Source organism: Peromyscus californicus, unplaced genomic scaffold (genome assembly GCF_007827085.1).
Source record: "Peromyscus californicus insignis strain IS unplaced genomic scaffold, ASM782708v3 Scaffold_21__1_contigs__length_65335640, whole genome shotgun sequence".
Taxonomy (NCBI): Eukaryota; Metazoa; Chordata; class Mammalia; order Rodentia; family Cricetidae; genus Peromyscus; species Peromyscus californicus.
This window is the reverse complement of record NW_026294514.1, coordinates 12,821,323-12,843,522: the sequence shown is the minus strand read 5'-3', so window position 1 is coordinate 12,843,522 and position 22,200 is coordinate 12,821,323. Positions and strand designations below refer to the sequence as shown.

At 47.2% G+C, this 22,200-nt stretch overlaps 1 protein-coding gene across 1 annotated transcript in view; it reads left to right on the top strand.

Moving 5' to 3' along the window:
• Positions 1-689: 689 nt before the first annotated feature.
• Positions 690-22,200, top strand: part of Mpp4 (MAGUK p55 scaffold protein 4) — a 41,188-nt gene continuing 19,677 nt past the window's right edge. Inside the window, exons 1-10 of the mRNA XM_052749543.1 lie at positions 690-3,105; positions 4,507-4,628; positions 7,615-7,692; positions 11,005-11,085; positions 11,896-12,027; positions 12,674-12,755; positions 14,445-14,530; positions 16,909-16,980; positions 18,401-18,597; positions 19,602-19,666. Of these exons, the coding sequence (XP_052605503.1) occupies positions 3,030-3,105; positions 4,507-4,628; positions 7,615-7,692; positions 11,005-11,085; positions 11,896-12,027; positions 12,674-12,755; positions 14,445-14,530; positions 16,909-16,980; positions 18,401-18,597; positions 19,602-19,666 (991 nt within the window). The 5' untranslated portion in view covers positions 690-3,029. The remainder of the gene's footprint in view (positions 3,106-4,506; positions 4,629-7,614; positions 7,693-11,004; positions 11,086-11,895; positions 12,028-12,673; positions 12,756-14,444; positions 14,531-16,908; positions 16,981-18,400; positions 18,598-19,601; positions 19,667-22,200) is intronic.

The window sequence follows — 22,200 nt, the reverse complement described above, 5'->3', positions numbered from 1 at the left end:
CCCAGCACCCGCACAACTGGTAAAGAGATCCCGATGGATGCTCACAGCGGCCCTCACAGGCAAGTGTCCATCCCAGCTCTCCCCATTTTCCAGCCATGAAGAGCCGTGGTGTGCTCTGCCCCTGAGCTGGGACCCCGAGGCAGAGCTTCCCTACTCTCCGCTCCTCTCTCCTGCCTGTATGGATGCCCCTTCAGGGCCGAGCTCTGCATTAAGTCTTCAGAAACTGAAGTTTGAAGGAAAACCCCGATGGGGATGGTGGCACACGTTTGTGATCGCAGCCCTTGGGAAAGGGAGGTGAAGGCATGAAGGATGAGGAAGTCAGAGTTGTCCTCGGTGACACACACACAGTCTGAGGCCACCTGGGCTCCACGAGACCCTGTCTCAAAAAAAATTAAAATAAAATATAAACTAAAAAGTAGGGGGCTGGAGAGATGGCTCAGAGGTTAAGAGCACCGACTGCTCTTCCAGAGGTCCTGAGTTCAATTCCCAGCAACCACATGTTGGCTCACAACCATCTGTAATGAGATCTGGTACCCTCTTCTGTGTACATAATACATAAATAAATCTTGGGGTTGGGGATTTAGCTCAGTGGTAGCGCGCTTGCCTAGCAAGCACAAGGCCCTGGGTTCGGGCCTCAGCTCAAAAAAAAAAAAAAAACCTAAAAAGTAGAGAAGAAAATCTAGTGGGATATCTGCTATCCTGAAATAGTCCACAAAAATACTAGTGACTGTAGTGGAGTGTGGTAGCAGTGTGAGAGGAAACCCGCGTGAGGTGGGGGGTAATGCAAATGAGATGCTTGCACCCGAGGAGGATTGGCGAGGGCCGGCTTACAGGGAGTGAGTCAGTGGTTGGCTGCAGCTGCAAGGTCAGGATTAAACCCCAGCATGGGCAGGGACTTTATCCAGAGCCTCGAGGTGACTTTGGCAGCTGACAGCTGCCGGGAGTTCCTGCTTGCTCGTCTCTTGACAGGTGACAGTTACGTGTGTCCATCCTTGCAGGTAAGAGACTGCTCGCAATCCTGCATTTCCTGCAGGCCCCTCCCGAAGCTCAACAGAATCTTGGGTAGTCTATTTCACAATGGTGGACACCTTAAGTCACCTATAAAATGTTATGATTTTGAGAGACCATCTCTTTTAACTGTGGAACAGTGAGTTATAGACTTCAAGTGAAACTGAGTGTCCCCATCTTCTTCCCTGAGGGCCTTTGATGCAGGGAAGCCAGCAGGCCGTTTCTCATGGTTACACATGTGCTTTGCTCAGGATTTCCATATTGAAAAGTATTTTGGAAAACAAGCATAATGGGTCAGAGGTCAGAATTTTAAAGCAGTTAGTGTGTCTGTAAAGCAGAAGGAAATGCTGTCTTAAAACATTTTCATTACATTTTGTGTGTGTGTGTGTGTGTGTGTGTGTGTGTGTGTGTGTGTGTGTGCTCTCACACACACGTTTGTGGGGGCCCCCGCTTGTGGAAGTCAGAACAACTTTTGGGAAACAGTTCTTCTACTGTGTGCATTCAAGGTCGTCCGTCAGGCTTGGCAGCAAATGCCTTGCCCTGCTGAGCCATCTCAAAGGCCAAAGCTGACTTAAGGTAATGTTCAAGTTCGAGGTATTGATAATGATCACGTGCCAGCTTTTAGTGGCTTTTTTATACTCCCTGCCTCTTTACCCTATAAATTACATGTGGTAATATATTGTGTACCCTAATAAACTTCCTCCAACAAGGCCACACCTCCTAACAGTGCCACTCCCTTTGGGGGCCTTTTCCTTTCAAACCACTACAGTGATTGTTTATCATGTAGAACTACTTCTAAAACATTCCCAAAGAGTCCATCTCCCCTTTGCCCTTCTTTTCTTAACCCTTTCGTCATCCTGCTAGCTGAAATGTAGAGGTGATGGCTGGAAACCATGCCGCCATCTTGGAGCAGATAGATGAGTGCTGTGTGCATCCTGGGGTTGGGACAGTGAGCTGGCAGGACCCCATTGCCTCAATACTTTATGGACTGAGGCTGACCTAGCAAGTCTGGGTTGTCTCTGCTTCTGAACTGTCAAATAAGGAACACAGAAACTTCTACTAGGCCACTGTTATTCTGGATCTCTATCTTGTGAGAGTAAATAGATCTAAAGCAATGCTGTTGAAAGTACATTAAATTAAGCTGTTCAAACTGGTTGTTAAAGATGTGTGCTGAAACTGATAGGGCTAAGATATAATGAGCTGCCATGTGTTTGAACCTACGCAAAACCTACGGGGCACTGTTGTCTAGGTTTTAGACAGTTTATAGGGTGAACCAGGAAGGCTATCGGGGGCCCGGAGGGCCAAGTCACTGTTACGTTGTCTCTAGATTAAGAAGACTGTGTATTCCAGGACAGTAATCTGTTTCACATAACTCAGTCCAGTCTTCTAACAGGAATTGTGCAGTGAGATCTATGAAGAACGCCAAGTACAATATACAGAATGGAGTATCAGTGTGCATTCGGGCCAGGGAGGCCCTCTGAGCTCTCAACAGTGGGTAATGCACCCAGGAAAGCAAGCAGATAGACTGTGGCTTGTCAGTTATTGGAAAAGATGATAGGATTGTGAGATGGCTCAGTGCACACAAGGCTAACAACCTGAGATCTATCCCTACAACCCATGTGATGGAGGAAGAGAACTGAGCCCTGCAAGTTATCCTCTGACCTTTAAACCTGAGCTGAGTCACATGCATATGAGTCTGTGTGTGTTTAAACATGATGTAAAAGAATTAATTTTAGAAAAATAGTGGAGTGGGGAAGTGTTTATGGAATAATAGTTTTCTCTTTCACACAGCTAGTAGCAGCTGATTTGGAGGGGAAATGTCACAGGACAAGGCTGTGTTTTATTTGATGTATACCCGAGTATGTGCGACTTAGTACTTGGCTTACAGAATAACTGTTGTTGAAAATATACTCCGGTATGCTGAGCATTGTGTGGCTGGTGTGGCCGAGTGACAAGATGCTGCTGTTTGTCAGTCTGCTTCCTGTTTCTGACTTCCCTTTCCAAGTGTTCCAGCAGGGAGGATGAAACAGTCAGACAGAGGGGCAGAGCTGACGGACAAGGACGGGACACTTTGCACATCGCCCAGTCCTGAGAACGGTATGTGTTACCAGAGTTCCTTTCCTAGGCCAGAGAAGACTTACCATACTGTCTGCGTTTGTGATCAAGCACACAGGGACACCTGCTGTGATCATTACCGAGGCTTATTCTGCACCTGTGCCCACTGGCACTCGTGTCAGTGATTCTGAGAGCAGCTGTCAGTGCAAAGAAGACAATTGTCACGCGAGAGTCAGAGCCGCACAGGCCACACTGTCTGTCTAAAACTCAGAACTGCGTACCTTGTTCGCATGCAGAGTAACACTTGAAAGATTTTTGTTTTGTTTTGTTAGTTTGTTTGTTTTGTTTTGTTGTTTTTGTTTTTTGGAGACAGGGTTTCTCCGTGTAGTTTTGGAACCTGTCCTGGATCTTGTTCTGTAGCCCAGGCTGGCCTTGAACTCATAGAGATCCGCCTGGCTCTGCCTCCCGAGTGCTAGGATTAAAGGCATGCGCCACCACCGCCCGGTCAATTTTTGTTTTTATAATGAAAAAAAAAAAAACTGAGGATTTACTATGTATGTAGTTCCTTTGCTCAGTAGAATGTTGAAATTTATAATTGGAAGTCTGGGGGCAGTGAGTGAGGAGGGTACTTGTCATCAGAGCTGGTGACCTGAGTTAGAAGGAGACAACCAAGCTCCTCAAATTGCCCTCTGACCCCCACAGATGCATTTGCATATACACACAATAAACAAACAAACAATAAATAAATAAATAAATTTGAAAAAAATGTAACGGAGGGCCAGCCAGATGGCTCAGTGGGAAGAGGTACTTGCCACCAGGGTTGACAACATGAATTCCATCCCTGGGACCCACATGGTATAAAGGGAGACCTGACTCCTACAAGGTATCCTCCGGCTTCCACACAAATGCTGTGGTGTGCATGCCCCCAGCCCCACACAAGGAAATAAAGAACTCAAATGTAATTGTAAAATTTCAAAGTCCAGTGGGAAAGGTTTTCAGGAACACTCTCCATGAGTATTTTCAGAAAGGGTACAAATAGCCAACTGTGTTTGGCTTAGAGAAAGAAGGCCCAGAAAACATCTGGATGGTTTAGGGATAAATTCCTGTGTGGTAAGGCAGAAGAGGGAAGGTGATTGCATCATCCTGACGGTATCCCATGTCCACATATCACCATCATTCACCTACAGTTGAACTCAGCCCCATGAGAAAGCTAGCTGATTTGCAGTTTGCCAAAAGGAACTTTTTCCCACAGTCACGTGGTCTTCTGAAATGTATAGCAGAAATGATGGGACAGGGCTTGGAGCCACCCTGAGGCCTTAAATCCAGTGTTGTCCCACTCGTACAGTATCTGGAAACCCAGGGGCATTCCGAGCAGTGTCAGTTAACCTTACCGGCCCTCCTTGTGCCCCCCCCCCCCCACGGCTGACCTCTGTCCTTTCCTAGGCCTCTCTGGAATCCTGAGGCTGCTGCTGCAGGAGCTGAGCCTTTTCTACAGTCGAGATGTGAATGGCGTGTGTCTCTTATATGACCTCCTCCATTCCCCGTGGCTGCAGGCTCTGCTGAAGGTGAGTGCGCCAAGCCTTTGATTCTCTGGCTGGCAACAGCCAGTGTCTTGCTTGGACCTTTCAAGTTGCTGTCAAAGCATGCCGAAGATGTTGGCTTGTTGATTTGCTTTTTAAAGTAAAACTGCATCTTCTTTGTTTTGCATACTTTTAATTTCAGAAGAAAAACAAAACAAAAAAACAAATAACAACAACAAAAGTCTCCATAAAACCCCAGTACACAACCTTGTTGTCAGGTTGAGGGGAGGATTTTCCTGGTTTAAGAAACAGTACAGGAAAGAAGAAGCCAGCAGAGAGCCAGATGGATGAAGGCCAGTCTCGCTGCTGGAGGAGCCAGAGGCTAAAACAGTACAAAGGTCGCAGGCTTCCCAGGGGGAACTCTAAACTGCTTCCATGTGAGATGCGTTCTCAGCAGCCTCACGCAGGAGGCCGGCATCAGGGACAGTGATGCTGGACGCCTCCACTGATGCTTGTCTTCATCAGGAGGCGGCATCAGGGACAGTGATGCTGGATGCCTCCACTGATGCTTGTCTTCATCAGGAGGCGGCATCAGGGACAGTGATGCTGGACGCCTCCGCTGATGCTTGTCTTCATCAGTGCCCAGGCCAGCTGTGATCATGGTTGGAGTTCTTCCAGGGATCCACATGTGAGAAGCCGGAAAGGAGAAGCGTAGCTCTTAACAGCGGTGCCACGGGGTCCTTGACAGCCCTGGTTTTGCCAGTCCCAGTCAACTGCTGCAGGATCTCCACGACTGGGTGGGCAGGGTTGATTTCCAAGTGCCTTTTGACCATGATATAGCCCCTAACGGAGCTGTCTCCTAGTGCCGGGGCCTTCATGCACTGCCCTGCAGGCGCTGTCCAGCTACAGGTGTTCATCATAATGCAGCCGAGTGAGGATGCTTGCCTGTTGGAGATTGTCACCTCCTTCACCTTCTTTCGAGAGCAACTGGGGCTTGCTTACAGTTTTAGAGGGTTAGTCCATGATCATCATGACAGGAAGCAGATAGGCACGTCACTAGAACCGGAGCCGAGAGCTTTATATTCTGATCCATGTGCGGCCGACAGAGAGAGAGAGAGACACTGTGCCTGGCACGGGCTTTGGAAACCCCAAAGCCCACCCCAGTAGCATACCTCCTCCAGCAAAGCCACACCTCCTCCAACAAGGTCACATATCCTAATCCTTCCCAAACAGTTCCACTCCCTAGTGACTAAAACATTCAAACATGAGCCTATAGGAGCCATTCTCTTTCAAACCACCACACCAGGCGAGATGGTGCACACCTGTAACCCCAGCACTCAGGAATAGAGGCAGGATAATCAGGAGTTCAAGGTCATTCATGGCTAAAAGTCAATCTGAAGCCAGCCTGGAATCAATGAGACCTTATCTCAAAAAAAGTTGGGGTGGGGAGATACAGAGAGAAAGAGACGGACAGACAGACAGACAGACAGACACAACACACACGGAGACAGAGACAGAGACAGAGAAATATATATATATATATATATATATATATATATATATAGACACACCCCTGTTGGCTTTGGAAGCATTTGGGAATGAAAAACTATGTCTGATCCTTTCTTTACTGTCCCCAACTTATTTTTTCAGAGGCCCCTAAGATCACAATATAATTACCACAATGGCCACCAGCAGCTCCCCACAGTCCTTTGTCCTTAAGGCCAACTCCAGACAAATAATGCTTTTACAAAAGCCACTTCTGCTTAGATGGAGTGGTGCATGCCTTTAGTCCCAGCACTTGGGAGGCAGAGGCAGGTGGGGTCTCTGTGAGGCGGCCTTACCTACACAGTAAGTTTCACGTAGTAAGGAATGCATACTAAAACCCTGTCTCAAGAAACAAAACAAAACATCATTCCTCCTTTGTTAAAACCAGGAACTAAAACATCCATGGATCTGGTTGGAACTCTTAACATTTCCTTACCCTGATAAAATCTTCTAAAATTTGATTAAAAATTTGTGCACCTTACAGAGTAGATGTTCTGAACAGGTGTTCTTAAAAAAGATCCTTTTGAAGTTATTTTTGGGGATATAGATTATCTAATTAAGCATGAAATATGGTCAGCCTTATAGTGCATGCTCATGTTATAGTCTTTAGAATTGAAGTGGTAACATCTTCTGTATGACCAAAGATGCACATCACTTGTTTTAAATCCCTTGATCCCAGGTCTCACAGTTCAGTCTTGGCTGGCCTGGAACTCAGTATGTAGATCATACCTGGCTAGCACTTGACCCCTACCAGGAACACACTTGAGTACCAACCCTCCAGTACTGCAGGAAGCTTGCTCCTCACAGATAGAGATGGAAAGGCTAAGGTGCCTCTTGAAACTCCTTTCTCTATCTGTAAGATGAATTTGATTCCCAGAATAAGATGAAGGGCAGCACTGTGAAGCCGGGCGAGCTTTGCTTACCCACCCTGATTCCTTATCTAGTACGGAAAAGAATCCCCAAGGATCAGGACAGATGAAGCTGGAATTTGCACCGGAGAATTGCCTGAGGAAGGAGAACTGAACAGCTTTGAGCACATTCCAAAGGTCTGACTTCTTATCCTAGACCCTTGTTGGGTCGTGAGCCATACAATGCATACCCTGCCCAGCTGCCCAGCGCAGAGGTCCTTAGGGGTCTATACCCCATAGACCCCCCCCCCTTGAGAAGCCCTGTGTGCATTGTCTATAGATCCCTGTTGGCGTCAGCATCAGAAACCTTCTCTTTACCTTCCTCACCTAAACAAGGGAAACATTTGCATACTTTTTATTAATGAAATTTCCCTGGGGCTGCCAGTCTCCTGGTAGCCGCCAGGAGTGATGCCGTTGAGGTGCTGGGACCTCCACTCAGCCGCCGGAGTCACACCGTGTTGCTTGCTCAGGTGTCAGCGGTACAGCCGCCTTGGCTGTTTCCTCCTTTGAGAGCCTTTACTCTACAATGTGACCGGTCACATCTTCCGTATCATTCTCACCCTTGTGCCCTTCTGCAGGTCTATGACTGCCTCCAGAAGTTTAAAGAAAAGAAGCTCCTTCCTGCTACAACCCATGCACAGATCCTATCCTGTGAGGTAAGGTGGCTCTGCCCAGAAGACCCGTAGAGCCTTCGATGATGTTCTCTGACCTGGAGTGTTTGTTTAAATGGAGGTTTCTGTTGGGAGAACATGGTCAATGACTATGCACTTTAATAAATGTTCTTAATTAAATTTAATATAAAGAAGAAAATCGTCTTCCAAAACTAACACACACGCATGTGCGCGCGCACACACACACACACACACACACACGCATTCGTGCACACATGCATGTACATTTTTAGCACATGACCAGCTCTGCCTTTGCCCTGTCCTTCACATTCAACTGGCCCTGTGTGTACAAGGTGACATTGCGGTTAATGATTCTCCAATTTCTATCTCAAACATGGATCTGGGTCTTGTTTGGATTCCAGTCTTTGCCACCCAACTTCCTCCTCCCCGTCTTCCTCGAAGTTGGATGGACACGTCAGACTTAGCATGTCCTCACATGTCCCCTTCGGCTCACCCCAATCACGGCCTTTCCTGTCTCTGTCACTGTAGTACTATTGTCAGGCTGGAATCTTGGGGTAACCTGGGAGTCTGTTCTTTCTCTCAGATCTCACCAGTCGTGCGGCAAACCTTGTCAGCTCCACTTCCAAACACATCTGGACTCTCACCAGTGTTTTGTTTTGTTTACTCTTTTGGGGGCCCTGCCACTCAGCTCCCAGATAAATCACACATGGAGACTTATTCTTAATTTATGAATGCCCAGCCTTAGCTTGGCTTAGTTTCTAGCCAGCTTTCCTTAACTTTAACTTATCCCATCTACCTTTAGCCTCTGGGCTTTTCCCGTTCTCTCACTTCTGTAAATCTTACTCTTACTCCGTGGCTGGCTGTGTAGCTGTGTAGCTGGGTGGCTGGGTGGCTGGGTGGCTGGGTGGCTGGGTGGCTGGGTGGCTGAGTGGCTGGCCCCTGGCATCCTCCTTCTCTGGCTACTTCTCTCCTTTTTTCCTCCCAGATTTCTCCTTCCGTTTATTCTCTCTGCCTGCCAGCCCTGCCTGTCCTTTCTCCTGCCTTGCTATTGGTTGTTCAGGTCTTTATTAGACCATCAGGTGTTCTAGACGGGTGAAGTAACACAGCTTCACAGAGTTAAACAAAAGCAACATAAACAAAAGTCACACACCTTAAAATAGTATTCCACAGCACGCCAGTCCTGTACCCCCTAACGTAATTAAGTAGAAGCCATTGACACCCTTACAAATAACTGGGTGTCCCTTCCACCGGCTCCTCCAGCCCCACCTTTACACCCCCATGTCTGCTTCCAACAGAGAAGCCTTAGAAGCAAGCCAGACCAGTTGTTTCTCTGCCCCAGTCCTCCTTATGACCTCCTAACTCTGAAAAAAAAATACTAAGATCCCAACACACTTGTACACGACTGAGCCTCTCTGGTGGCTTTATTTCATACTTATTTCCTCCACCTGCTCGCTCTGCTCCAACCATGTTGGCCTCATGGTCGACAAGCTCCTGTTGCATCCTTTCTGCCCTGGCCTGTCCTTAAGCCACTCATGTTCTTGCTCATGAGTCCTCATGATCTTCCTCTTCCATCCATCAAAGGCTACATTCCAGGAAAAGTTTTCCTGGCCACTCATCTAAAATCGGACTCCTTCCTGGAACTCCCTGGCCAACTTCCCTGGTTTGTTTTTCCTCTTAACTCTTTATATCAGACAAAAATGTTCATTTCTGTTGTGTTTATTGCCTATGCCTCCCCCACTGGGATGAGAACTCTAAGAGAGTAAGAATTTTTGTCTGCCAACAGTGTCCATTACATAAAATGTGTTCAAAACCATAGAAGGAGTCAAAGAGAGGAGGAGGGGGTAAGAAAAAAAGGAAGAGACTGTACCCTTCATTTCAGCAATCAGCAGTTCAAACTGTCCCCAGTTGTTTGCAGGATAACATACACATGGCATCTTACTCACTGTAACCCCGGTGCACAGGTGTGAAGCCTGTGACCTGCATGCTTTACTCAGCCGTGTGCAGTGATGTGTGCTGCTGGGGATTCATACTTTGAAAAATACTGTGCTGTGGGATGTCTTTCTGTATACTGTGAATACATGTTGTTCTGACTGGTTGATAAATAAAGCTTCCTTGACCTGTAATTGTAAGTTTTCCTGTGTCCCACCTGGTCCCACAGCCCCTTGGGCCCAAGTAAACACACAGAGGCTTATATTACTTACAAACTGTATAGCCTGTGGGCCAGGCTTCTTGCTAGCTAGCTCTTATAACTCAACCCACTTCTATTAATCTATATGTTGCCATGTGGCTGTGGTGTTACTAGTCTGCTGGCATCTTGTTGCTCCTTCAGCGGCGGGCTGGTGTCTCCCCTGATTCCACCCTTATTCTTGTCTTTAGTTTGAATGTCCTGCCTAACCGTAACCTGCCCTGCCATAGGCCAATGCAGCTTTATTTATCAACCAATCAGAACAACACATATTCATAGCATACAAAAAGATATCCCACAGCAATACCGTGTCCTCTGAAAGCAGGTCTACAGTTCGTTCTAAGTCATTTCACATTCGCAGCAAGTATCGAAATTGCTGATAAAATGATACACTTTAAAATAAAAGTCATCATTTCCATTTTCTACTCAAAGAATGGAGCTTCTCATGAGACTGAGTGGCCTGAATTCTCGGCTCACCTGTAGCTCAAATTCATCTGCCTGTAATGTACTGCATTAATAAAGAGCCACTTTAGCAATACCAGAGGAAAAGGCCTTGCTACTTAGGCTATCACGGGTTTAATCTACCTTGAGTCTTGGCTTCTGTCTGCTATGGTAAAGTTTAACAGCTAAGGAAAGACACTAGGCCCTGTCTCTGGAGACAAAAGAGAAGGCTTCAGTAACAATGTCTCTTAGGTCAACATCATATTAGTACATCTACTTTTCAGCCTGTGTGAAGTTGACTAGGTGATAACGATTGTTGTTATGAATGTGTATATGTCTGTGTAAGTGTTTATTACATGTGTGGGGTGCCCTCAGAGGCCAGCTGGAGTTATGGGCAGTTGTAACCCACCTGAATGGGTGCTGGGAACCAGACTTGGGTCCTTTAAAAGAGCAACAAGCTCTCATAACCCCTAAGCCATCTCTCCAGCCCCAGGTGATGAAGATTTTAAGTATTTGATTTCATTTCATTTTGCTTTTTGGAAACAGGGTCTCACCTGAAGGCCAGAGTGGTCTGTGACTCACTTTGGAGCTAAGCTAGTTTCAGAATTTTGGTCACCCTCGTGACCCAGTCTCTCAAGTGCTAGGATTACAGCCATAAGGCACCTGGCTTAAAAATACTTTATGCTGTATATTTTTCCGTCATGAATCAGGTCTTGGAGCTATTACCCAAAGCCTCCAGTTCTCCTGAGATCCAAGAGCTGAGACAAGTCCTCCAGGCTCCACACTGCAAGGTAAGCATTTGCTAAAATGGACCATGTTTGCCCACCTGCCATATGGCAGAGCTGGGAAGAGTAAATAAACAGGATATAAAACGTTGTCTCTGAATATATATTCTGTTTCTGTACATGACTGACAAACCGATTATACTTGAAGGTGTGGGGCTCATATGTGGTTGACTAATCACTGAGCCAATGCTCTCACGTGTATGAGGAGGCACCCAGAACTTTCCGGGGTGTCTTGTTCTCCCAAAAAAATACTATTCCTCTAAAATTCTGGGCAGTCACCAGGGCAGCTCCCGGTTACACAGAAAAAAAATCCCTATACTTTCTCTCCATGTTGGGAAGATTTTGACTTTTGAATACAGTGTATGAAATTATTTGGGATATACATTTATTTGTATATATGTATATGTGCCTTTATGAGTTTATGTGCACCACATGTGTGCAGATGCCTGCAGAGACCAGAAGGGGGCATCGGATCCCCTGGAACTGGAGTCACAGACAATTGTAAACTGCCTCATGTGGGTGCTGGGAACAGAACCCAGGTCCACTGAAAGAGAGCAAGCTCTTTATTAACCGCTTAACCTCTGATCCATCTCTCCAGCCCCTGAAAGAGATTTCTGTACACTTTTTAACCTCCGTATTCCCGGACCCCTTGTCCGTAAACAGGGAGCAATAAATAGACTTATCTCATAAGGTGACTGTGACTGAATTGTGCCTGACACGTAGGCGTGGTGTCTGTGGCTGGGTGTCTTATATAGTATCAAGTCACCGTCTTTCAGGTGCATGTGACATTGCTCACCTGTCTCTTTCTGTTCCCAGGCTCTGCTCAGTGCCCATGACACGGTAGCTCAGAAAGATTTTGAACCCTTTCTCCCCCCGCTGCCGGACGACATCCCCGACAGCGAGGAAGCTTTGAGGATCGTGTGTTTGGTGAAAAACCAGCAGCCCCTGGTAAGGAAATCATTGACCTCTTGTTTAGGTTATGCCAGCGCTCCTTGTGATCTAAGTCGTATTAATGGTTACTTGACTGGCGGTTGTGTCTCGGTCACACACAGAGTGGAAACAATGGCATGATAACCGGTGTACTATTTCCTGTGGTTCAGATGCACTGCTGGGCATAATGTTGTCCCGACCAAAAGGTTTCTGTTTAGTAGTTTTTCTTTCATGAGAAGACAAGATACAATATAAACTTTTTGGTGAAAAGACATCTGTATTATATATTTTATTTGTCTTTCATGTATTTTACTCAGTTCTAATGCACTGGCCTACATCTTTCTCTTCCACTAATAGGAAGTGGGCAAGACATTAATTGATTCTCTAAGAGTGCTTCCTTCCATTAGATTATAATCAAGGGCACTTTATTTCTGGAAGATTCTAAATATTCTATGTCTGAATATTATATGGAGGCCTTATGAGGTCAAGGTCTGATGGCCCTTCCTTTTTGATGGCATGATGTGGCTGATGGCCACAGGGTGACTGGGGGCCCCTTCTGGTTAATAAGAAAATCATTGTCTGAAAGACAAGAGCTGTGCTGACTGAAGCTACCAGAAAAATAGTCGTGTTAGTAAGCCCAGGACCTATTGTGTTCTCTCTTTAGGGAGCTACCATCAAGCGCCATGAGATAACAGGGGATATCCTGGTGGCCAGGGTCATCCATGGCGGGCTGGTGGAGAGGAGCGGTAAGCTGGGGTGGCATGGTGTTAGCCAGACACAGGGACACTGGATTCTATGACTTTTCCAGAAGCAAGAAGTCTCTTGTGCTCTTCGGTCAGGGCCTTCAGATGTTCCTTTGCTTGGCTAGTAAAAAAAACAGGGACAAATGTTCCGAGGGACTCCAGCCCCCTCGTTCAGAGCACCCCCGCATGCTAGGCTCTGTGGGAATGTATTCTTTTTATCATTCTCAAGGCAAGGGAACAATGCAAGCATGATCATGACATTTCACAGATGGAAGAACCGGGCCTTACCTAGTATGAAGAAAACCTTTTTTGTTCTAAGAATTTGCTCTAGGGCTGGAGAGGAGGGGAGATCTGAGTTTGATTTGCACCAGAAGCAAAGCTATGCACCTAGGAGACAGGCTGTGTCTCCATAAGGGTGTTTACCTTAACTCAGGGGCCTCAGGTGCCTAGCAGGTGGTCTGACCAGCTATTCTGTCTGTCACTTGTCCTTGGATGCTCTGTCTGGAGCTGGCCCTACCTTTAGATGTAGCTTAAAAGGATATTTGCAGAAGGCAGACATCTAATGCAAATGCTAAAAAGGGAATAGGAAGCCTGGAGGCAGAAAACCTTGTCTACGTGACCTTATCCAAGTACTTTAAGTGTATATGCCCAAGGCATGATCCATCCACACTGTTAGAAGTTCTTGGGGAAATTATGAGAGCGCACAAGAAATTCAGGGCAGGAAACAGCTGATATATTAAAGGCCGAATAACTCTAAATACTCCCTGAGATTTGGCTTTTTCCTCCAGAAGGATTCCTTGATTCTTCCAGGTATATCTTTACCACATACAGCTGAATCTCTGTTTCATATTCCTGTGGCTTGTAGCAGTTTATGTGTGTGTGTATATATGTGTGTATTTATATATATGTGTGTATATGTTTGTGTATGTTTGTTTATATGTGTATATTTATATGTGTATATTTATATGTGTGTGTGTATGTTTATATATGTTTGTTTATGTGTGTATGTGTCTATGTATGCATGTTTATATGTGTATGTGTTTATGTTTATGTGTGTTTATGTGTCTGTGTATGTTTGTGTATGTGTGTGTTTATATGTGTGTATGTATATTTGTGTATGTATGAATATTTATATGTGTGTATGTATATTTATATGCATGTATATGCATGTATGCTTATGTGTGTGTGTGTGTGTGTCTGTGTGTGTTGTTAGGGACTGAACCCAGACCTTGAACATGCTAGGCAGGTGCTCTACCACTGAGCCATGACCTTGAACTCACTCCCCCTAGCTTCTGCTTCCCTGATGCTGGCATTAGAGATGTGTGTCACCATACATGTTCAAGGCTTCATCTTATCCCCCAAATTGCTCCATACTGAATCTTTTGAAGAATAATTCATTCCTTTTTCTTTCCATGTGTCCTTCACTCACACCCTGATGTCTTTAGTGTTCTTCTGGTCAGCATTTTGGTTCCATTTTACAGCATCAGGGTAGAAAAAACAAATACCAAATCACTCTTGGTGCCGGCAAAGAGGTAGAAAATAGAGCGCTCACAGATGGTTGTGGTGGTATAAGTCGAAGTGAACAGTTTAATTTTTATTTAAACATTTCAAACATGCTTGGGGGCGTGAGCTTGTAGTCGTTGGAATGGTGGCCTCTGCCAGACCCTTCCCGTTTGTGTTCCCCTTCCCTAGGGCTGCTGTACGCTGGAGACAAGCTGGTGGAAGTTAACGGTGTTTCAGTGGAGGGCCTGGACCCCGAGGAAGTGATCCACATTCTGGTAATGTCTTTCCTCCAGTCTTCATTAGAGACTTAGTGACATGCCAAGCCCCATGGTGTGTGTGCTGTGATGTGATGGGGTTTGACTCCTGTAGCTGGAGTTTTCTCCAGTCCTGCCTGGCCCACAGTCAGGACAAATCTCTCTCACCCGCCAGTCCTGCAGCCGCTCAGACTCAACCAAGTAAACACACAGAGACTTATATTTCTTTTTTTTTTTCTTTTCTTGGTTTTTCAAGACAGGGTTTCTCTGTGTAGCTTTGCGCCTTTCCTGGAACTCACTTGGTAGCCCAGGCTGGCCTCGAACTCACAGAGATCCGCCTGGCTCTGCCTCCTGAGTGCTGGGATTAAAGGCGTGCGCCACCACCGCCCGGCCCAGAGACTTATATTTCTTATAAACTGTATGGCCATGGCAGGCTTCTTGTTAACTAGTTCTTATATCTTAAATTAACCCATATCTATTAGTCTATAAGTTGCCACATGGCTCATGGCTTACCAGTACCTTACATCTTGCTTTTCATGGCAGCGGCTGGCAGCGTCTCTCTGCCTCAGTCTTCCACCTCTGTGGGGCGTTTACCCAACCACCCCCACAGTTCCCCAGAGTTTTCTTGAGTGCGAGCAGCAGGAAATATTAGATAGAAGGATTTATTGCGGAGAATATTGCGGAGATAAACAGATAGAAAATAAAGGATAGCCTCGAGAGGGCCTGAAACCTATTCCAACAGGCCCCGACTGTCTCTGCCCCAGGGTTTTTATAGAGATGCCAAGGGGTGGAGCAAAAGACCTCCTCCCCCAGCACAGCCAAGTGCAGACCATCTCAGACACCTGCACTCAGGCCTGTGGTCCTAATCATCCTCTATGCGGACCTGCTGGGTAAAGCCACGAGGAACCCGAGAACGGGCTCCCACACACCTCCCAGAATTCTTCTCCTCCTTGTCCCTGCCTGGCTACAAGGCAATCAGCGTTTTATTTATCAATCAATCATCCACAGCAGAGTCCCTCTTGCAGCTTTCTGCCTCTAGCCCTAGACCTTGTCTGTTGCCAGGTAACTCATCAAGCTTTGTGTTTAACCCCCAGAAGTCCTGGCAAAGGCTGGGGACATCCCTTCCCAAGCATCTCCTCCACAGGACCAGTCATCCCCCCAACACACACACACACACACACACACACACACACACACACACACACACACACACACACACAAGTCCCTCATTACGTGTGCTCAGTGGGAAACCAAGCTGGGGCAGAGTGAGGTTTCAGAGACAGTTTGAACCTGAGAAACATCCCCTCACTCCCTAATACATTCAGACAGCTTACGTCTGTTTGACATCTTTCTCTGGGCAGCTTTGGGTGGGTGGAGAGGGGAGTCACCAGAAGGCATCATGTGGGCAGGGATAATGCTTGCTGCTCCTGTTCCTTGGTGGCTGGTGCTGGGAATTTTAGAAACTGAAGCGGTTCAGGGTGGGTCCAGTGTCTGCCCAGCCTGTGTGCCTAAGCATATCAGCCTTTCATCTCCAGTTCTCATTCTCACGGGTCGGGACTGTCAGCAGTTCAGCACTACTCCCCATAGAAAGATGGAAATGCTCATCCCCCAGGTACACATCTCCCCCAGGTTCTCCCCAGGTTCACTCTAGGCTTTCACAGTGGTGGCTGAGAGACGAAAAATGAGAAATACAGCCAGAGCACCTCAACGTTTTGTAAGCTACCACCACAAGATCCCATGTGATACGGAAGGTTCTGCAAAGGGCATTAGAAGTATATCCACCTTGGACCAAGCAGCTCTCCCTCAGCCTCCTGGCTGGTTCCAGCTGCGGGGTGACTGGGAACGATGCTTCTTGGGAAGCTACCAGGAGAAAGAATGAGGTCTCACTAATCTGCTGCCTGTCACCGGGTCTGTAGCTCACATCAAGCCAGGAGGGTCTCTTCTAGCCTGTTCTAGGCTCCTCCTATCCAGTTTTAGTTTGGAAGCTTGTTGGTTCTCTCAGAAGATGCGGGGGAGCCCTTTATCCTTCCCGTCAGGCTGGGGCAGCTGGCTTCGAAACGAGTTTTCAGGAAATGCTCACTGAGTGAGGAAGGACGTCAACGATGTTGTCTTTTCCCCCAGGGTGTGTGGGAGAGAGACCTTGCTGAGTGAGGCGTCCATCAGCAGTGTGGCGGGTCCTGGGGAGAGGCCACCTCAGTGTGTGTTTCTTCTGCAGCCAGTGCCCCTGGTGCCCCTCACTGAGGCAGATACAGAGATCAAGTGCCTCCCAGTTCCCATTTCTGGGTGGTGATGGTCGCTGTGGTGAATGTTGTCCTTAGACCTGGACACATTCAGGCATCCCTCTGTCTCTGCACCGCGGAGCCCATGCTTTGCCATCCTTCCTCTTTGCTGTCTTCTAGACTCTGTCCTGTGGTACGATCATGTTCAAGGTGGTCCCGGTGTCTGCCCCTCCTGTGAGCAGCCAGCAGATGGTAAGAACTTCCCGCCTTTCCGCCTCCCACACAATGACAGTTCCTAGGTATGCTGTGTAACGGTCCTGCCCGCTAGACTGTTTGGGACAAGGGTTCAGTGTTCTGGGTGTTTCTCGGTGCCGATGACCTGAAATGGAGAATGGGTAAAGGAACACAGCAATGGAGTTAAGATGCAGCCTCAAAAATGGTGAAAATCTGCACAAAAATGTGTCAGAGCTAAGGGATGCTACAACACATTTTAAAATGTTTAATAGCATCTGTTAACATCTACAATAAGGGGTTTCACTATGACATTTCAGACATATAATATATATAATGTATTTTGATCGTATTTAATCCGTTTTATTACTTGCTCATGTTCCACTCCCATTAATCTTCTTTATCTTCCCAACTAGCACCATTTCTACCTTCATGTCTGTGTGTCCTTAGTGCGTGTGTGTGTGTGTGTGTGTGTGTGCGTGTCAATGAGATTTAGTGGAGTTGTTAACACTGAAGCAAATGTCTCAATCTTCCCGTCAACCATTGACTGTTTATAAACCCCGAGGGGGAGGAGAGGGGACCCCATGAGCCCTCTGACAGGGTGTTGACCTGGCCAATCACGTAGGTGATCATGATGGCTGTGCGTTCAAGAGTGCTACAGCTGTGCCGTGCCTGTGAGTCGGTATCCACACCGCTCCTCCCACTTCCTCCGGCTCCTACATTATTTCTGCCCATCTACAGCGTTCTCTGAGCTGTGGGGTAGATAATAAAGATGTCCCATTTGTGGCCATTCGTTCAATAAGCATCTAGTCTCCGTACTCTGGCCACTTAAGAGTCTTTGCAGTAGCTGCTAGCCGCTCCAAAAAGAAACTTCTCTGACCAGAGCAGACAGCAGCACCGATCGATGGGTCTAAGCACAGTTATCGGGAAAGCAATTGGACAGCCACATCATGCCCGTTTAGCAGAATGTCAGCAATGGCTTCCCACTGGGACCTAGGCCCTCCTCAGCCGCAGACTTTTGACAGTGTTTACAGCACTGAATGTGGGTTCTCTCTATGGAGTGAGCATCACCTCCAGCTGGAATGTGGTTGGTGGTGGCCATAACAGACTTGTCCCTGCCGCATCGAAGATCTCACTGTGCCTGGCTGGTTGCTATTACTCCATACAGGTCCACGGATAAGTAAAGCTACTGATGACAATTCCTCCCCAGCAGCTAGCTAGCAGGGAGGAAGCTTCCAGCCTGATTTCTCTATGTCCTGTGGCCAAGACACCAACAGCACCCCTCTTCCTCCACCATTTAGTTTAGAAGAGCAACTCTCTTTTATGGTGAGGGTAGACAAGAAAGATGAGAGCCGCGGGCCGAGGAGTGGGCCGATGGTTTAGTTGGGGTGGTTCTCGGGCAAGCATTCCTCTGACAGTGCTGTTCTGCACCTGCTGTCAGGTTTATGTTCGTGCCATGATTGATTACTGGCCCCAGGAGGATGCTGACATCCCTTGCATGGATGCCGGATTGCCTTTCCTGAAAGGAGACATTCTACAGATTGTGGACCAGAACGATGCCCTCTGGTGGCAGGCCCGGAAAATCTCAGACCTGGCCATCTGTGCCGGGTTAATCCCTTCTGATCACCTGCTGAAGAGGTGGGTGACCTGGCGCAAGAATTAGGCCATCAGGCAGTGCTTGGGACAGCAAGTGTCTGAATATGTGATAAAGACACAAGCAGGTGGAAGAACATAGACCCAAAGTTTATAAACCAAAGCGTCAATTTACAGATAGACTTTCAGCTTCTTAAACACTAAGGGGACCAGGATAGTTATATCAGCTAGAAGGGATAGAAAAGCGCTTGTGAAGCTAAATGAAACTTTAAAATGTCTATGGTCTGAATATGTTGACCCAATCCCCCGTTTATGTGGTGAAATGTAATCCCCAGAGCAACAGTACTAAAAGGCAAGGCCTTTGGGAGTTGATTGGGTCATAAAGTAAGATTAATGGATTATAGAATCCGCAGATTACTGAGATTGTGACGGTGGAGGTGTTGGCAGGACTAAGAGGCGTGAGAAGTGAAATCCTGGAGAGTTTGCAGCTACTGGGACGGAACAGCCCCAGGGCGTGGCCGTGGGAGGCAGTGGCAGAGGAAGGGTGAGCCTAAGGCTGCCGGGTAAAAGATCAAGACCCCACGGGGTGGTGGTCCACACCTCTAATCCCAGCACTCAGGAGGCAGAGGCAGGCGGATCTCTGTGAGTTCAAGGCTAGCGTGGTCTACAGAGTGAGATTCAGGACAGCCAGGGATACACAGACAAACTGTGTCTTGGAAAAAGAAAAAAAAAAAAAAGATCGAGGCCCAAGTGTTAGAAGCAACATTTGCCTGCTTAAAACCATCCAGAATTACAACTAGTATTGAGAGCATGGGAGCAGTCAGGGAGAATGGGGAATGACATTCCAAATGGGGACTCTTAAAGGAAAGGAAGGGTGTTCTGGAGACATTGGTGGGAATCCGGTACAGCCTCTGCCTCAGGCTCAGTGGAATAGAGTAGCCCATGCTGGAGCCAGATGACATCTTTCTGTCTCTTCTGAACTGCATGCTCAGTGCCACACCCCGAGAGAACCCGCAAAGTCAGCCAGTCTCTGCTCTCTTTCTGCCCAGGAGGCAGCGGGAATTCTGGTGGTCTCAGCCGTACCAGCCTCACACCTGCCTCAAATCCACCCGATGCGAATGTGAGTATGTGAGTGTGTGCAGAGACCTCCAACTCAGCGTGCACATCCAAGAGGGCTGCTCCCGGTCTCAGGCTAGCGTTCTGCCTGAGAGAGGGGCTTAAATACTCTCGATGTCCCAAGACAATCCCCCTGCCTCCACCAGGCATCAGAAATCCTACCGTAGGCTTTCCTTCCTTCAGTTGACAAAAAGGAGTCTTAACATATTTATTGCCAGTGATAAACACCGTGACCAAAAGTGACTTGGGGAGGAAAGGGTTTATCTGGCTTATACTTCCACGTCATAGTCCGTCATCGAAGGAAGTCAGGTAGGTACTGAAGCAGAGGAGGAACACTGTGTACTGGTTGGCTCTTTAGCTTGTTCAGCGCACTTTCTTCTACAATCCAGGACCACCAGCCTAGGGATGGTACCACCCACAGTGAGCTGCGCCCTCCCACATCAACCGTTAATCGAGACAATAGCCCAACAGACTTGTCGATCTGAAGGAGGCATCCTCTCAATAGGAGTTCCTCCTCCCAGATATGTTTATGTCGAGTTGACAAAACCAGCCAGCACAAGCCAGACACAGCCTTGTGTGGAAGACTGAGTCATTTTCCCCCAACTTCAAGTCCTCCAAGACCCCTGCAACTCTGTGGGTGTCGTACCTGGACACACACCTGTGGCTGTACACCTGCGCAATCTCCCTTTGTGTCTTTCCTTTTTTAATATTAAGATTTATTTTCTTATTGTTATTTTGTGTGTTTGGGGGCGTGGTTTGCCTGCAGGAATGTCTGTGCACCACATGCATGCAGTGCCCCAGGAGGCCAGAAGAGGGTGTCAGGATCCTTGGGACTAGAGTTACAGAGAGTAGTGAGCCTCCACGTGGGTGCTGGGGACCAAACCCAGGTCCCCTGGAAGAGCAGCCAGTGCCCTTAACTCCTGAGCCATCTCTCCAGCCCCCGCTTCCTTTCTTTTTCCTACTGTAGACTGGACCTAGGACTTGATGCCCTGAGTAGGCGCTCTCCCACTAGGTAATGTCCCCAGCCCCAGTCCTGGGCCTTTGTGACTAAATACGAGACTGAGTTACCACTTAAGAAATTCAGTGTGGTCGTTATACAGAGCGCTTCAAATAGGAGGGGAGGGGTCATGAGTGCCTGCAAACTACCTAAGGCCCTCTTAATGAAGCTGCCAGCAGTGGGAGAGAGTGGCCAGGGCAGGCTGACAGACAGCAGAGCTCACCGGAGCCTGCTGAGTGGGGCCTTCAGAAACGGCCCTCTGGCAGGCTCTGTAGGGGTTCAGGCTGGGGAGAGATGGGACATAGAGAGAACACACAGAGGAGACTCCATATAGACCACCGACAGCAACACCAGTATCACAGATTTGCAAATGCCATGACTTCCTGTTTATTATTTTCCAGTTTTCAAGCCAAAGATTGTTTTTCTTTGATTTTGTATTGAAAAAAATGTCATAATGCCCATGAATAGGTTTTTCTTTTTCTTTGCTTTGCTTTTTTTCTTTTTTTGAAGGGGGGGGGCAGTATCTCATGCAGCCCAAGCTGGCCCAGAACTGGCTATGTGTCTGAGGACCACTTTAATTCCTGATCCTCCTGCCTCCACCTCCCAAGCGTTGGATTACAAGCGTGCACCGACTCAGCTCACAGAGGAAACATCCATCCAGTACTTTCTCCCTGACACTGTGCTAACTTATCTTTCGGTTACAGACGCGTGTCTACACGCCACAGCAAATGCTCTAATGCCGCTGTTTCTTCTCTTACCTTCTCTTCAGAAGCATTTAACATCATCATCTTCCCAGTGATCTTTTATTTTGAAAAGAATTAACTGGTATAGATGGAAAGCGTCCTTTAGTTCACTCTCCTGTTTCATTCAAAGAATCATGGAGATGCTGTTGGTTTCTTAGTCAGTATCTGGTAACTAGTATGACCAGAGGTTGACATGCAATCTGCCTGTGTGTCCTAAGTGTGATTTACAGTACATATTTTTAGAAGTCCATATAGAAAGCTGGCCCTGTCAGTGCTGGCACCCAGCCCTGAGTCTGGAAGCCCAGAACAGAGCCATTGCCTTACAGGATCATGTTTCTTAGAGAATGCTTCTGATGGAGCACATCATGGCCCCCAAACTACTAGATCAGTTCTTTCAGCTGTCATGCATGATGCTGTGGTAAATGCTCTTCTTTTTTCCCTCTGTTTAAATCTTACCATGTAGAAACACGTGTCATGGACAGGCAGCTAGTGAAGGAATAGACCATTTAATTAACCAAGTTTTTGAGCATTCTAGTCCTGTGTTAGGTCATGCATGATTAGTAAAAAGGTGTTTATCATAATGCATTTATTGTCATCCTGTTTCATGCTCTCCCTTCCTCTCCTCCCCTACTCTCTCCCTTCCTTCCGTCCTAGAATTGAGTTTCTGCAATATGCTGTCCTAACTCAGACTTGAGAAGGACATGAGTCCTACAGGGCATGTTGAGAAGGCATGTAGTGCCTTTGCCAGAAGCAAGCAGATCCCTTTTCCAGCCATTCTAAACACGTATTCAT